This window comes from Musca domestica, unplaced genomic scaffold, assembly GCF_030504385.1.
Source record: "Musca domestica strain aabys unplaced genomic scaffold, Musca_domestica.polishedcontigs.V.1.1 16, whole genome shotgun sequence".
Lineage (NCBI taxonomy): Eukaryota > Metazoa > Arthropoda > Insecta > Diptera > Muscidae > Musca > Musca domestica.
In genome coordinates this window covers 13,375,185-13,389,452 of record NW_026712219.1, presented here as the reverse complement: position 1 = coordinate 13,389,452, position 14,268 = coordinate 13,375,185, and the positions used below count along the sequence as shown (strand labels likewise).

Genomic DNA, 14,268 nt, shown 5'->3' with positions numbered 1-14,268 from the left:
GCCACTTACCTTTTGAATGCAACCCACAAAGAAGGGCTTATTTTTCAAGTCCATGGGCAATTTGTCGATGTGATTCACACCGCCCACAAAGAGATTCTCCGGCAGCGAAAGATGCCAAAAGCCATTTGCCGAAATCGTCATTACCTCGGGCAGTTGGTCAATCTGGAAGGGTGCCAAGGAAAGATGTAAATCAAATAAATATTAGATAAAGATGGTAGCAGAGGTAGTAAGTCATTTTTAATGAGACCCATCAATTGGCCTGGGAGGAGGGGAACGAGATTGAGGAAATAAATTTTAAATTTCGACATTAAATCGCAAGGATTGAGGGAAGGATTAAATCTGAAGGACGCTGTTCAGAACTATGGTTAGAGAAATAAAGAAGTGGCTGACTGACCAAGAATGAAAGCTAAAATCCTGCAATTTTGCACGAGCTTCTGTCTTGGTGCGTGCCATTCGATATGGTTGGATTTTTAGAAATTTGTACTAAAAGTGTACAAAAAAGTACTAAAATGTACGAAACAACGAATTGGTATTGGAAAAATGGAATCAGCTGGAATTCTGATGTTTGGAATAAGAGTCACTGATGGATTGAAGGAGAGATGCCCCAAAGGGATTTTAAAAATTCAAACTAAAAGCCTACGAAAAGTTCTTAAATGGTACCAAACTTCTAAAATGGTACCATTTGGTATTATGTAAACGGATAAGGCTATAAACTTAAAATTTGGTATGAGAATCAAGGTTGAAACATAGGTATGAAGGTGGCTTTGTATGTATGTATGAAGGCGGCTTGGAAATATGTACTAAGTGTGCGAATTGTACTAAATGGTACTACATTCGGAACAGTTTGGTTTAGGTTGAACAAATCAAGCTGACATTTTGAAATGTTGGTGATAGGTTTGTGATAAAGATGTGGTTTTGGAAATGTGTACCACAGTACTAAAAAAAGTACTAAATAGTACCATATTTAGTACAATTGAACAGATAGCGCTTGAAATATGTTCATGGGAAAGGTGGTTTGGGAAGTATGTAATTTAATTGTACGAAAAGTACGGAATGGTACTACATTTGGTATTGGATGTGGTTGTTTCGGAAATGTGTACTATAATTGTACGAAAAGTACTAAATAGTGCTAATTTTTGTATTGGGTGAAGGGATAGAGCTGGAATCTCGAAATTTGATATTGAGGTCGCGGTTGGTAGCTGGAATTGAGATATGGTGATGGTTTCGGATGGATTGTACCAAAAGTACTAAATGGTACTAAATTTGGTATTGGGTGAAGGGATATAGCTGAAGTCCTGAAATTTAATGCACATCGTCGTTGGTGTCTGTGGTTAAGATATGGAGGTGGTTTTGGAGATGTGTATTATAATTGTACGAAAAGTACTAAATAGTACCATATTTGGTTCAATTTGGTATTGAGTGAACAGATATTGCTTGAAATCCAAAATTTGGTGTTAGGGTCGCAGTTCATGTGTAGCTTTTACATATGGAGGTGGTTTCAGAAATGTGTACTGTAATTGTACGAAAGTACCGGAATGTACTATACCTAAGTTGTAGTGGTAAAATTATGAAATTTAATATTCAGGTTACTGAAGGTATTTTGTGTTTGGGACTCTATCTCAATTCGTTCGTGGTTCGGAAATTCGTTCTATTTTTGTACGAAAAGTACTAAATAGTACTATATTTGGTACAATATGATATTAGCTTGGCAGTGGCAAAACTTTGAAATTTGGTATTAGGGTCGCTGTTCATGTGTAGCCTGAACATATGGAGGAGGTTCGGGAAGTGTGTACTTTAATTGTACGAAAAGTACTAAATGGTACTACATTTTGTATTGGGTAAAGGGATGGAGATACACTTCTGAAATTTGACATTTAAATTATTGATGATATCTGTGTTTGAGATTCGGCGTTGGTTTGGAAATGCGACCTATATTTGTATGAAAAGTACTAAATAGTACTATATTTGGTACAATATGGTATTGGGTGAGCACATAGTGGCAAAACTCTGATATTGAGGTTTATGTTGAGATCTGTATTTGAGATTTAGCGATGGTTTGGAAATGCGACCTATATTTGTATGAAAAGTACTAAATGGTACAGAATTTGGTATTGGATGAAAGGATGGAGCTGAAATTTTGAAATGCGATATTGAGGTCACTGTTGGTTTTTAGGGTTTTCAAGACTTTTTGGTGCAAATGGTAAACATTTTCTTATTATTCTTTCCGAATAAGGAAACACTTCAAAAATATATAAAACTTTAAAGGACAGATTCTCAAACGGAAGAAATTATGAATTTTGAGTACTAAAAAGGCATAACACAAACTGTTGGAACGAATTTATAATTTTAAGGTGGACTTTTCGCTGACGAAGTAGCGGGCCCTTGCTAGTAATATACATATAAACATTTATCCAATGGAAGGAGGATATATCGATTCCCGGAGCGACCATGTTTAATATGAGGATTTGGGTAACTTTTTCACTTTTAAATTTTTCAACTTCAGCCGTATTGGGTACAAAATCACATTTTAACGATGAGTGAATTGTGGACTTTTGGATATCGATATGAATATTAATAGAAGGCTTATGTGGCGAAAATGTTGTATTTACGTAGTTGGTTGGTCTATTAGGGAGATTTTTTAAGTTCGTACTAAAATTTTCTAAAAAATTAACATTGGTCAAAAACGTCCAACTATTGAGTACTGTAGCTTAAAAAGTGTACTATCCATTGGGTTTTATAAAATGGGTGAGCAATTCCATGGCTTTTGGATTATATCTTTCTGTAGAGATCCTGAAGTATTTAATTTCTTAATTTGGAATAATTTGAGACTCCACTGTGCTGCAAAGACCTTTTGAATAATGTCTGACAACATTCATATCAAAGGAATGTTTCATAGGAACACTCCCTATTGGGATTCTACAATGGATACGAAATTCTGTTAGATTCCGAGTTAATTTCCGACGCATATGTGAGCGTATGAATAGTGTCGTAAAGTATACGACCAATTAATAAAATTTTTAATTAGTTTACTCTTATAGCTCCAATGTGTCCCCATGTCCTCCAAATTGCTACTTGCGGTGTTATATTTACCTTTTTCATTTTATAACACATATTTACTAATAATATTTTCTTTTGCAAGCACTTACCTTAAGGACAGCTAGACGTGCCGTTCGTGATATTCTTATGGTATGCCATTGACCAATGGACAAGGGGTATTCACTTCTAAAACAAAAATACAAAAACAAATTTGAGAAAAGAACAACGCTGCTGGAAATGTGATGAGATCTCACCTTACAACGGCAGGACCATTGCCCAAATTGAAGGAGAACTCCACATAGCCATTGCTCAGGGATAAGGCAATAAAATCACCATGATGTTTGGGTCCCGAGTACAAAATAAGGCCATCGGCTTGTTCGGGCTTGAGGATGACCTGGAAGATAGAAAAAAAAAAATCAAATTAATAAATACAATAAATAAATAATAACAAGTTCGGCCGTGCCGATCTTTGAAAAACCCTCCACCATGAGGTAAAGAAACCCTTTAAAAATAAATGAATCGTGAATGAATTTCGGATCCAATTAGATTTGTTCCAGTGTAATCGGTTGGAAAGAATCTTAGAAATGCCGTAAGGACGATGGTAACGCTTTCCTGCTGTAGTAGTTGTTACCTATTGCTATTACCCAAATTTGAAAAGTATTCTCTTGAGAAATATGGCTAAAATTGCCAAAATACCAAATATTCGGAAATACCGCTTTAAGGGTGATATAAGAAATGAACCTATTCGAGCTGTCTTCTGTGACAGAAGACATAACCCATTACAAACTCTACATTCCAAATTTTAATAGATTCTCCTGAAAAATGCGGCTAAAGTCATCAGAGTACCGAATATCTGGAAGTTCCGAAATATGGGGCTATATGACAACGTGAACCAATATAAGCCAAAGGAGGTAGAACCGGACCCTAAGTAGCAAATTGTAAAAAATTTCGTTTTAAAATGTGGTTGAAATCATCAGAATAAGGGATATGTGGAGATATCGTTATATGACAAAGGTTTGAAAGTTTGAAACACTGCCGTTTGAAGATGTGGCTTAGGTCGCTAAAATACCTAATATTGGAAGGTACAGTTGTATGGAGACTATGGGAAAGCATTTTCTGCTACAGGAGATAGAACTCGTTATAAGATCTAAGCACCGAAATTTAAACAATTCTGTTAGAAAATCTTATCTAAATCGTCCAAATAACTTCTATAGGAAGGCATAGTTATATGGACTTACAGGGTGAGTGGAAGAAACTGCAACCAACTTCAGACTGCTCTCATTTCTAAGCCACTCGTCCGACAGCTGTTAAAATTATTCCACTGACAGCTCATTATATTGTTTACAAGTGAACAAAAAATTTTTGGTGAGAATTTTCCAGAAAAAAGTTATTCGTGATGGAATTCAAGCGTGATGGTACGATTTCCTCATATTTGGCTGGAAAACCACAAGTGGCTATCGTTAGAGTACTCCAGCATTTAAATGTGAATAAATCGTTTGTGTCTCGTACCATCGCTCGTTACCGACGTCAAGGAAGTGGACGGAAGAACAGAACAGCAACATCAACAGAAATGGTTCGAAAAATAAAGAAGCGACTCGATCGAAATCCGCGTCGCAGTGGCCGAAAAATTGCTCGTGAGTTGAACATATCGCAATATTCCATTCGGCAAATATTAAAGAATCGGGGGAGCTCGGGGTAAAGCCATTGAAATTCCAAAAAGTACAAGAACTTACAGCGCAACGGAAATATAATAGACTCAAAAGAGCTAAAGAGTTGCTTCGCTTGGCCGAAAGTGGTGAACTGCCGAATTTGGTTTTCTCCGATGAGAAAACATTCGTTATCGTGTTTCTTTGCTAAAGAGGTCAGCTGAAAATGTGCACTTTCAGTTGACCACCAGAACTTAAGCGCCGGCCATGGTGATGGTGTGGGCCGCCATAACTGCCGATGGTCGCTCTCCGTTCGTATTAATCGAACGTGGCATCAGAAGAAATGCCGAACAAAGCCTTGGACACGCAAACATTTTGGCCGCAGACCTTCGGACATTCCAACAGGACTCAGCACCCGCCACCCAAGAATGTTTAGAAAATTAGCTCCCTCTCTTTATTTTCAGCGCACAATGGCCACCAAAATCTCCGGATACCAATCCGTTGGGCTATTGTGTCTGGAGTATGTTGGAAAGCAAGATTGGCACTTAAAAATGCCAAAGTGTCGATCACCTCAAGCAAGCGCTTCGCCGGGAATGGGCCAAAATACCGCAGAGCAACATTCGGGCAGCGGGAGACGGTTTCACTGGCCGTTAGAAGGCCATAATTCGTGCCAAAGGTAAACTTATTCTAAAAGTTGATAATATTTCCGATATTTTTGCTTTCATTCAATAAAATTTAAAAAGAGAAATGTAAAAATTGTAGCATTTGACTTTGTTGCAGTTTTTTTTATCTCACCCTGTATATAGAAAATGTATTGTCACTAGAGAGAGAACCCATTATGAAAACAACGATTCGAGTTTTAAACAATTCCGTTGAAAAATGTGTCAAAAGTTCATGAAATACTAAAAATCGGCAGGTACCGCCCTATGGGGTCTAAAAGAAAATGTGAACCCATATATAGACAATTTTCTGCCACAGGAGATAGAACCCGCTAAAAACACTAAGTACTACATTTTAGTTACTTACATTCAATTCCAGCCATATCAAAACACTGTCACCCAAGGGGGCATAACGCAAAAAGGAGGAGCCATTAAATGAAGGAACCTATAAAGAAAGAAAAAATATACATTTATTCATAAATAAAAAAATACATTTTCGATTTTTTTTCTCAAAAAATACCTGTAAATCCATACGTATCTCACACAAATCTCCCACAAAGCCAATGGGGCATAGGCACACCGCTCCCTGGTCGGAGGGCAGACATTTGCCACCATGTTGGCAGGGATATTTGAAGCACTTGTCCGTAATGCAATCCTCTATAAAATAAGAAAATATGAAATAAATCAATGAAATCTGAAAAATTCTCAAAATGTACTTACGTATATCAAAACCCTTGGTAACATCTCCCGCTGGGTGTTCCTCAAATTTATATTCTTGATCGTTGGCAATGAAGTGACGTATACAACCCAAAAAGCCCGATGTAATTGGCAAACGATTAGCCAGGCCAGTGATGTTGCCAGTGCCACCTAGGAATACCGGTTCACGGAAGGTAATGCGGGAGAAGAGGCCCTATGGGAAACAAGAGACAAATTTAATAACCTCCCATCATAAGATGTTTTCATGGCTTCAAATTTTAGGGCGGGTTTTTGAATTTAAATAAAAACAAGTTAAAAAGTTTCGGTCGGTTTTGCCGACAGATGTATACCCTCAGCCAATGTTCGATTATTTTAAAATCTTTTGACTTCTGGTTTGATTGATAAAATGTTTAAACCTTTATGCAGTTGGTTCCGAAGGAATTGGCCAATATTAGCCATTTTTTGTCGGACCTAAATAAATATGATATAAATATTGCGACGTGCTAGCTTTGGACCATGTTGTTTTAATGGAAATTTTGGGATGTACCAAGTCATGAATTTTACATGGATTTTCAAAATTTTGAGCCTTTGTGGGGGGGGGGGAGGTACCAGAATGAGTGGACCGATATATCGCATCTTCACAACGGATCTTTTGTTAGTGGAAATAATGGGATGTGTGAAGTATAAAGAGAGCCTGATTTCAGGTTTTATAAATGTTTTGGTTATTCAAAACTTTGACCCCTTGTGGGGGAGATACCAGAAGAAGTGAACCGATGTATTCCATCTTAACGCCAGATTTTGGATTTAGGAAAATATTGGAATGTGTGAAATTTTAAGACAGTCGGATTCTAACATCACATTATAATTATTCAAAATGTTTACCCTTTGTGGTGGAGGTACTTGATGGAGTGGATAAATAATATCCATTTTTGTACCAGACCTAGAACTGACGAAAATATTAGGATTTGCCAAGTTGGAGCAAACCCGGATTACCGCTTCTCTTTCTGCGCAGAAAAAATATATTTTTTTTTTGAAAATTTTGACCTTGTATGGGGGAGTTACCAGAAATAGTGGACCGATATATTCTATCTTAACAGAGCTTGGGTTAATATAAATATTGGGATGTGTGAAATTTGAAGACAATCGGACTCTTACATCACATTTTATGAGAGTTGTAATTATTCAAAATTTTGACCATTTGTGGGGGAGGTACTTGATGGAGTGGACCGATATTGCCCATTTTCACACCTGACCTAGCACTGACGCAAATATTAGGATTTGCAAAGTTGGAGCAAATTCGGATTATCATTTCTCTTCCTGTGCAAAAAATATATTTTTTGAAAATTTCGACCTTTTGTGGGGGAGGTACCAGAAGGAGTGGGCCGATATTGCCCATCTCCGAACTCGATCTAAGTTTGACAAAAATATTACGATGTACCAAGTTTGAACCAAATCGGATAGACAGACAGACAGACAGACGGACGGACGGACATCGCTAAATCGACTCCAAATGTTCTGAAACGGATTTGGTCCAAAGAGACCTACGGTCTAAAACCGTTATTTCGACTAGGCACGTTTTGACCGTATCAAATGATATATACCCCCTGTAGCCATATGGCTGAGGGTATAATTAAAATAAAACATTAAGATTCCTACTTTTCTTCCGTATTCACTTTCGTATCGTTATACCGAAACCGGCCTCCCGTTAGAGTTGTGTCAATCTGGTACACCAATCTGGTAAACTTCATATCACTCATACGTAGACTTTTCATTCAAATAGCCAGAGTCAACGGAACTATAGAAGCTACACGTTTTCCGATGTAATTCGAACCATTTCAATTGTAAATTAATAATTCGAATCGTTCGAATTGTAATTCGAGAATATGCATTGTGGTTTGAATTATTTCAGTTTTAATTTGAGAATTGTAATTCGAATTATTTCAGTTGTAATTCTTGAATTACGAATGTAATTCGAATTTTTCGATTTGTAATTCGAATTATTCCAATTATAATTCGAATTGCTCCATTTGTAATTCAAATTTTTCTAAATGTAATTCGAATGATTCAATTTGTAATTTTAAATGGAATAATTCAAATTATAAATGAACTTATTCGAATTACAATTGAAATTATTCGAATTACAAATGAAATCAATCGAATTACAATTGGAATCATTCGAATTACAAATAAATCATTCGAATTATTGAAATCATTTGAATTACAATTGGAATAATTCGAAATACAAATTAATTGTTACGAAATGAATCAAAAGTTATATAAATTACAAAAAAAGGTGTAGTTCGTTTGATCGAACTTGATTGACACTCTACTCTACCCATCGTTTTCAATTTATATTTTCATAATTCCGCACTGTAAATTATAAAATTTCCGAATAAATAAAATAGACTTACCGTCGATCTACCCTGCACCTTCGTGCCATGATTCAATACCAACCAGGCATCCCAACGATGACGATAGATTACCACAGAATTCCATTCGTTTAGGAGGATGGTCTCACGCGATCTCACGCTGCCAGCCCCGCTGCCACAATCGAACCTGAGAGAATGGTAATGGTCATAGTTTTTATATTTTCTCTCCATTATGTTCTCCTTCTCTCTTTCATCATCAACTACTTACCAAAATTCCACAAATCCTTTATTCAACAGCAGAGCCATAAAATCTCCCGTCAAATCGTCGCGTTCTCCACTCAATAGAATAATACCATCAAAGGATTCGGGACGGAATTCAATGCGTAGCTGAACATGTTTGTAGGCACCCTTAAGGGCAGGAAAGGCCAACCATGAGTGTTTGGAGAATTTCGGTACTCGTACCTTAATGTCTGGAAGAAAAGTTAGAGAAAAGGTTATTAAAATGCACTTACGTACATGTACTTATGTAATAGGGTGCGTATGAGTTTCAACATAAAGTATGTATACGCATTTTAAGAAAACCCTTTGAAAAATATGACTAAAATCGGAAAAATACCGATTAACGAAAGGTACCATTATATGAGGGAAACACGAGAATATTGACCTGGATAGGGAATTTTCTGACGTAGGAAGAGGTTCCCCCTATGAACTTTAAATTTAAAACAATTCCGGCGAAAAGTATAACATAAATCAGCAAAATACCGAATGGTCCACCAAATATTGAATAATTTGTATTGGACAAACGAAATAAACTAGTAATCTGAAATTTAAAATGAGAGTCACCGATGGAGTGTAGGACAGATGTACCAAAGGAAACCTTAAGGTTACGAAAAGTTCTAAACTGGTAACATTTGGTATAATGTCAACGGAAAGTACCATAAACTTGAAATTTGGTATAAGCAGCAGGGCTGTAAGTTTGATGTATGAAGGTGTTTTCAGAAATGTGTACTAAATCTGCGAACTGTACTAACTAGTACTAAATTTGGAACAGTTTGGTTTAGGGTGAACGGATGAAGCTGGATATTTGAAATTTTGTATTGAGGTCTCCGTTGGTGGTAGGCTTGTGATAAAGAGGTGGTTTTGGAAATGTGTACTATAATTATACGAAAAGTACTAGATAGTACTATACTTGGTAAAATTTGGTATTGGGCGAATAGATAATGCTTGAAATCTGAAATATGATATTAGGGTCGCTGTTCACGTGTAGACTGGAGGTGGTTTTGAAAATGCATCCTATATTTGTACGAAAAGTACTAAAAGGTACTAAATTTGATATTTGGTGAAGGAATAAAGATCAAATTTTGGAATTTGATGATGACGGTACCTTTTATTGAAATTTGGCGGTGGTTTGGAAATGCGTCCTATATTTGTACGAAAAGTACTAAATTTGGTATTGGGTGAAGCGATAGAGCTGGAATCCTCAGATTTCATATTGAGGTCTGTGTTAATATCTGGAATTGAGATATGGAGCTGATTTTAGACATTTAACAAAACGCTCAAAGAAATGGAAATAAGAATGCAACTTTCTTCTAATTTTACACATACAAACATTTTTGCTAACACAAAATCTGTTGTGAAGATGATATACACTGGTGGCCAAAACTAAAGCAACTTAAATCGCAAAGACAATAAATGTCCTGTAACTTTTACAAAAATAAACAAATCGTAATTATTTTTCCAGTTTTAAATGAGGGGTTTAATTCACTTTTAAGAAACTAAAAATAAAAGTACAAAAATAATTTTGAACGAAAAATAATATGTGGAAAACTAAAATGACCCAATTTTTGCTTGGTCAAAACTAAAGCAACTTTTGATTTTTTATTTTAAAATAATTAAATTTTGGCTAGTAGTCGATAGCATGACCATTATTTTTGATAGCAGCTGCACACCTACGAGGCATTGAATCTATAACATGCTCAATTTGATCCTTGGGTGTGCTTTCCCAGGCACCCCGAATTCTTTAGAAAAAGTTGTGCTTATTTATTTCCGAATCTCGCTTGATCTTCCTATCTACGATACTCCAAAGGTTTTCTATGGAGTTTAGGTCAGGTGATTGTGCCGGCCATAACAAAACAACAATTTTTGACTCCCGCAACCAATATTTGACAAGTTTTGATACAAGTTTGGGATCATTGTCATGCTGAAACACCCAACTCAGCCGAGTATTTTACTCAGCGTAAGGGAACAACGTGATGTCCACCACATCTTTGTAAACAAACCGATCCACAACTTCCTTTATTTTATGGACAGGCCCAAATCCATAGAAAGAAAAACAGCGCCACGCCATTTTTGACCCACCCTCATGCTTTGCAACACTGCGGCTTGAGTCCTTCATTTTTTGGTCTTCTCGCCGTAAAATTTTTCACATCTGAGCCTTTAACATTAAACGTAGACCCATCCCAGAAATAATGTTTTTTCCATTGAGCTTGATTCCACTTAATATTTTTGTTTCCGAAAGCCTTTTTGATTTTTTCAGATATAAATGGTTTTTTGATGTCTTACGGGCATGCAGACCAGCTGCCACTACTCGTCTACGCACTGATCTCGAGCTTATATCCAATGATTGCTCTCTCACCAATCCTGTTGAACTCTTAAATAGTTGTTTTTTATTTCTCTCACAATTTGTGGATCAGTATGGGCTGAAGTTCTTCACGGCCTTCATCCGTTATGGACTGTTACTACTGATCCAGTTTCGAAAAACCGACTTAGTGCACAGACATAATTATGAAATCACATAAATATTTATGAAATATTTCTCAGAAATCATTTTCTGTAATATGTTGTTTTGATAGTCACTGATAATTTGCTGTTTTATTCAGGTATTGTATTTGCTTCTAGCCATTTTTAAAATTTTTTTGGGCAGTACTTAAGAAACGAAAAGAAAAACACATACTGTTGTAAAAAACTTCTCAAAAGGGATTTATGACAAGCGAAATTGTCGAAGGAAGCAAAAAGCGATAAATATCACAGTAAAAACAACTGAAATTGAAGCGGTTATATGAATATACAACAGAGTTGCTTTTGTTTTGTCCAAGCCAAAATCGGGTTAATTGACTTTACCAAACATTATTTTTTATATAAAAATTAATTTTGGTTTTATGTTTTAGGTTTTTAAAAAGTGAATAAAGTACCTTATTTAAAACAAGAAAAACTTTCTCATTTTCTTAATTTTTAAAAAAATTACAGGGAATTCATTTTCCTTGTAATTTCAGTTGCTTTAGTTTTGGCCACCAGTGTATATCTGCGAACTCCTTCTGGTACCTCACCCACAAAGGGTCAATACTTTTATCTGTCATAACTTGCTATATCTGAATATTTCACTCAATCAGAAACCTGAGATGAATATGGGATTTATGATTTCGCATAAAATTGGATATAAATGTTCGATTTTCTTGTAATTTTGCCCATATCAATATTTTTATCTGTATTAGATGAAGTTTGAAAGTGGAATACTTTGATCGACTATATCTGGTGCCCCAGGCACAATTTAATTTTTTTTTAAATTATCACATATTTCATATAGAGTGGAAGTCGATATAGCCCAAACCTGGCACTTCGCAATATTTATATCATATTTATTTAGTTCCGATACAAAATGGATGAATTTGGTTCATTTCTTCGGAACCTACTCCATAGAGGGCCAAATATTTGAATAAACAAAACAGAAGTCAAAATATATTTAAATATTAGAACATTGGCTGGGGGTATACATTTGTCGGCAAAACCGACTGATACTTTTTTGACGTCTTCTGAAGCTTATAGTGGAATTTAATTCCATTTAAAGGGAGTTTTTACCTATATTTTCAAAAAAGGACCAAAAAGAACTCTTTGTTGACCAGTGTGAAGTTCTCAAATAATTCTGCAATATTGCTGTATATTTGGCAATACACCTAAAATTCACGTATTCCGAGGAATTTATTCCAACACTCCGAAGTGTGAAAGAGGTAAGGTGCTTGCACCCTATTCAGGTTATTTTCAAAATCTGCTGGATTTTCTCCGTAATTATTTAAAACATTTGTTGCACAATATTATCTTGGGATACGGTTATATGGGGGCATTACCTAAACGAGGACGGAGAACTATACGAATCGTCCTAGACATAATACAAACGTTTTTGCCAAACTTGAAAACTCCACGATGGACAGACAGACAACCTTAGATCGACTATGAATTTAAGGCCGATCATGAACTTTCAATGAGTGACATTATTTAAAAAATCGTTTTTATAGCCTCCACCATACACCCTCCATAGAAATAATAATTTTAGATCCAACAAAGTACATGTATTCTTGATCAGCGTAAAATTCTAAGACGATTTAGCCCTGTTAGTCCGTCTGTTGCAATTACGCTAGAGTCAAAACGAATAAAGATAGGAAGCTACAATTCTGGTACAATTTGTAGCCACAATGGAATTGTCTGAAAATCCACACACGGAGTTCCTTTTGAGTACTTTACCCCCGGAAGAGTATTGTCTATATAAGTCCATGATTTCCTATATTCACCATATAATCCTATATATATATAAATTTTGAAGATTTTAGCCACATTTTTTCAAATTTAGAGTTCGTAATGGGAACTACAGTCTATGACAGAAAATTGTCTATGCAGGTCCAGGTCTTCGTATAGCGCCCATATAGCTGAACCTCTCTATATTTGGTCTTTTGATGATTTTAGGTAAATTTTTTTAACGGATTTTATTTTTTCGCTCCAAATGGTGGAAGGTATTTAAAGTTAGGCAAGGTCGAATTTACTGCTTTTTTACTTGTTTTTGTTTAGCAATTTCAATTTTCTGCAAATTTTACTTCAGGTTTCAGGTCTTGTCTGTATTTTCCAATTTTATGTTTTGGAATATTTATGGGTAAAATTAAAAAAATCCTTGATGTTTTTCGAAATTTTTAGCAGGTGTTATACATTGCTTGTCCCAAGATATTGGTATTATAAAGGACTTAGCCACATTTTTCCAATCAATTGGCTTGCTTGGTACTTTGGGTTCGTGACTTGAAGAAGATTTTTACTCTTGTATAAATACGGTAAAGCTTAGGGAATGTCCATAAATAATATTTTCTTGTGGTACGTCGGTGCGTATGAATGATGTCACAGCGTATACGTCACCCAGGTCCTCTACCCGTTCATTATTATTACAATATGCAAACGAGTAATATTATATCCAGTATTTTCTTTCTCCATTTATTAAATTTGTATACTGCCAGGCAAACAAATTCCTTTCGTTCCAAGGCCATTTTACAAAACTAATTTCTATTTTTGCCCTAACCCAAGACATTCAATAGAATGCAGTAAAAAAACAACAGTAGCAACAACAACGACATTTAATTCATGGACTTGGACTTTTATTTCAGTTAGTACACAGTACAAAGACAATACCGCTTTAGCCTGGCTAAAGCGGACATGGAACAAATAATAAAAATAAACACCCAAAGAATTACCAGGACTTTCCTTTACAACTACAAAACAGTAGATGTTGATATTATTGTTGTTGTTTTTTTCGGAAAAAATAAATAAAAACCTATAAACATGTTGCTGACGCAACTCCGTCCTGACGACGGTAGTCAAAATTCCAGTTGTCGGAAATATTTTTGTAGACATTTTCAAATTAGTTCATGTTTATGACATGAACATGCCTGTTCCATGGAAACTGAAATGAAACTAAACGACAGCGGAAGTCATAAAACACAGGGCCAGTGTAGAATGGTCAAGGTTTGGTATATATACATATACATGGAAGTAATGTCAGTATGTCTGACGTTGTGCGTGTGTATGTCTGTGTTCACAACAACCTTGACT

General features: G+C 35.7%; 1 protein-coding gene across 1 annotated transcript in view; it reads right to left on the bottom strand.

Annotated features, from left to right (window-relative positions):
* The window catches only part of LOC101900537 (uncharacterized), a 223,396-nt gene that overhangs the window by 21,018 nt on the left and 188,110 nt on the right, over positions 1-14,268 (bottom strand). Inside the window, exons 8-15 of the mRNA XM_005179455.4 lie at positions 8,675-8,876; positions 8,449-8,593; positions 6,062-6,251; positions 5,862-5,998; positions 5,709-5,786; positions 3,291-3,430; positions 3,147-3,222; positions 10-162 (exon numbers count right to left, since the gene is read on the bottom strand). Of these exons, the coding sequence (XP_005179512.1) occupies positions 10-162; positions 3,147-3,222; positions 3,291-3,430; positions 5,709-5,786; positions 5,862-5,998; positions 6,062-6,251; positions 8,449-8,593; positions 8,675-8,876 (1,121 nt within the window). The remainder of the gene's footprint in view (positions 1-9; positions 163-3,146; positions 3,223-3,290; positions 3,431-5,708; positions 5,787-5,861; positions 5,999-6,061; positions 6,252-8,448; positions 8,594-8,674; positions 8,877-14,268) is intronic.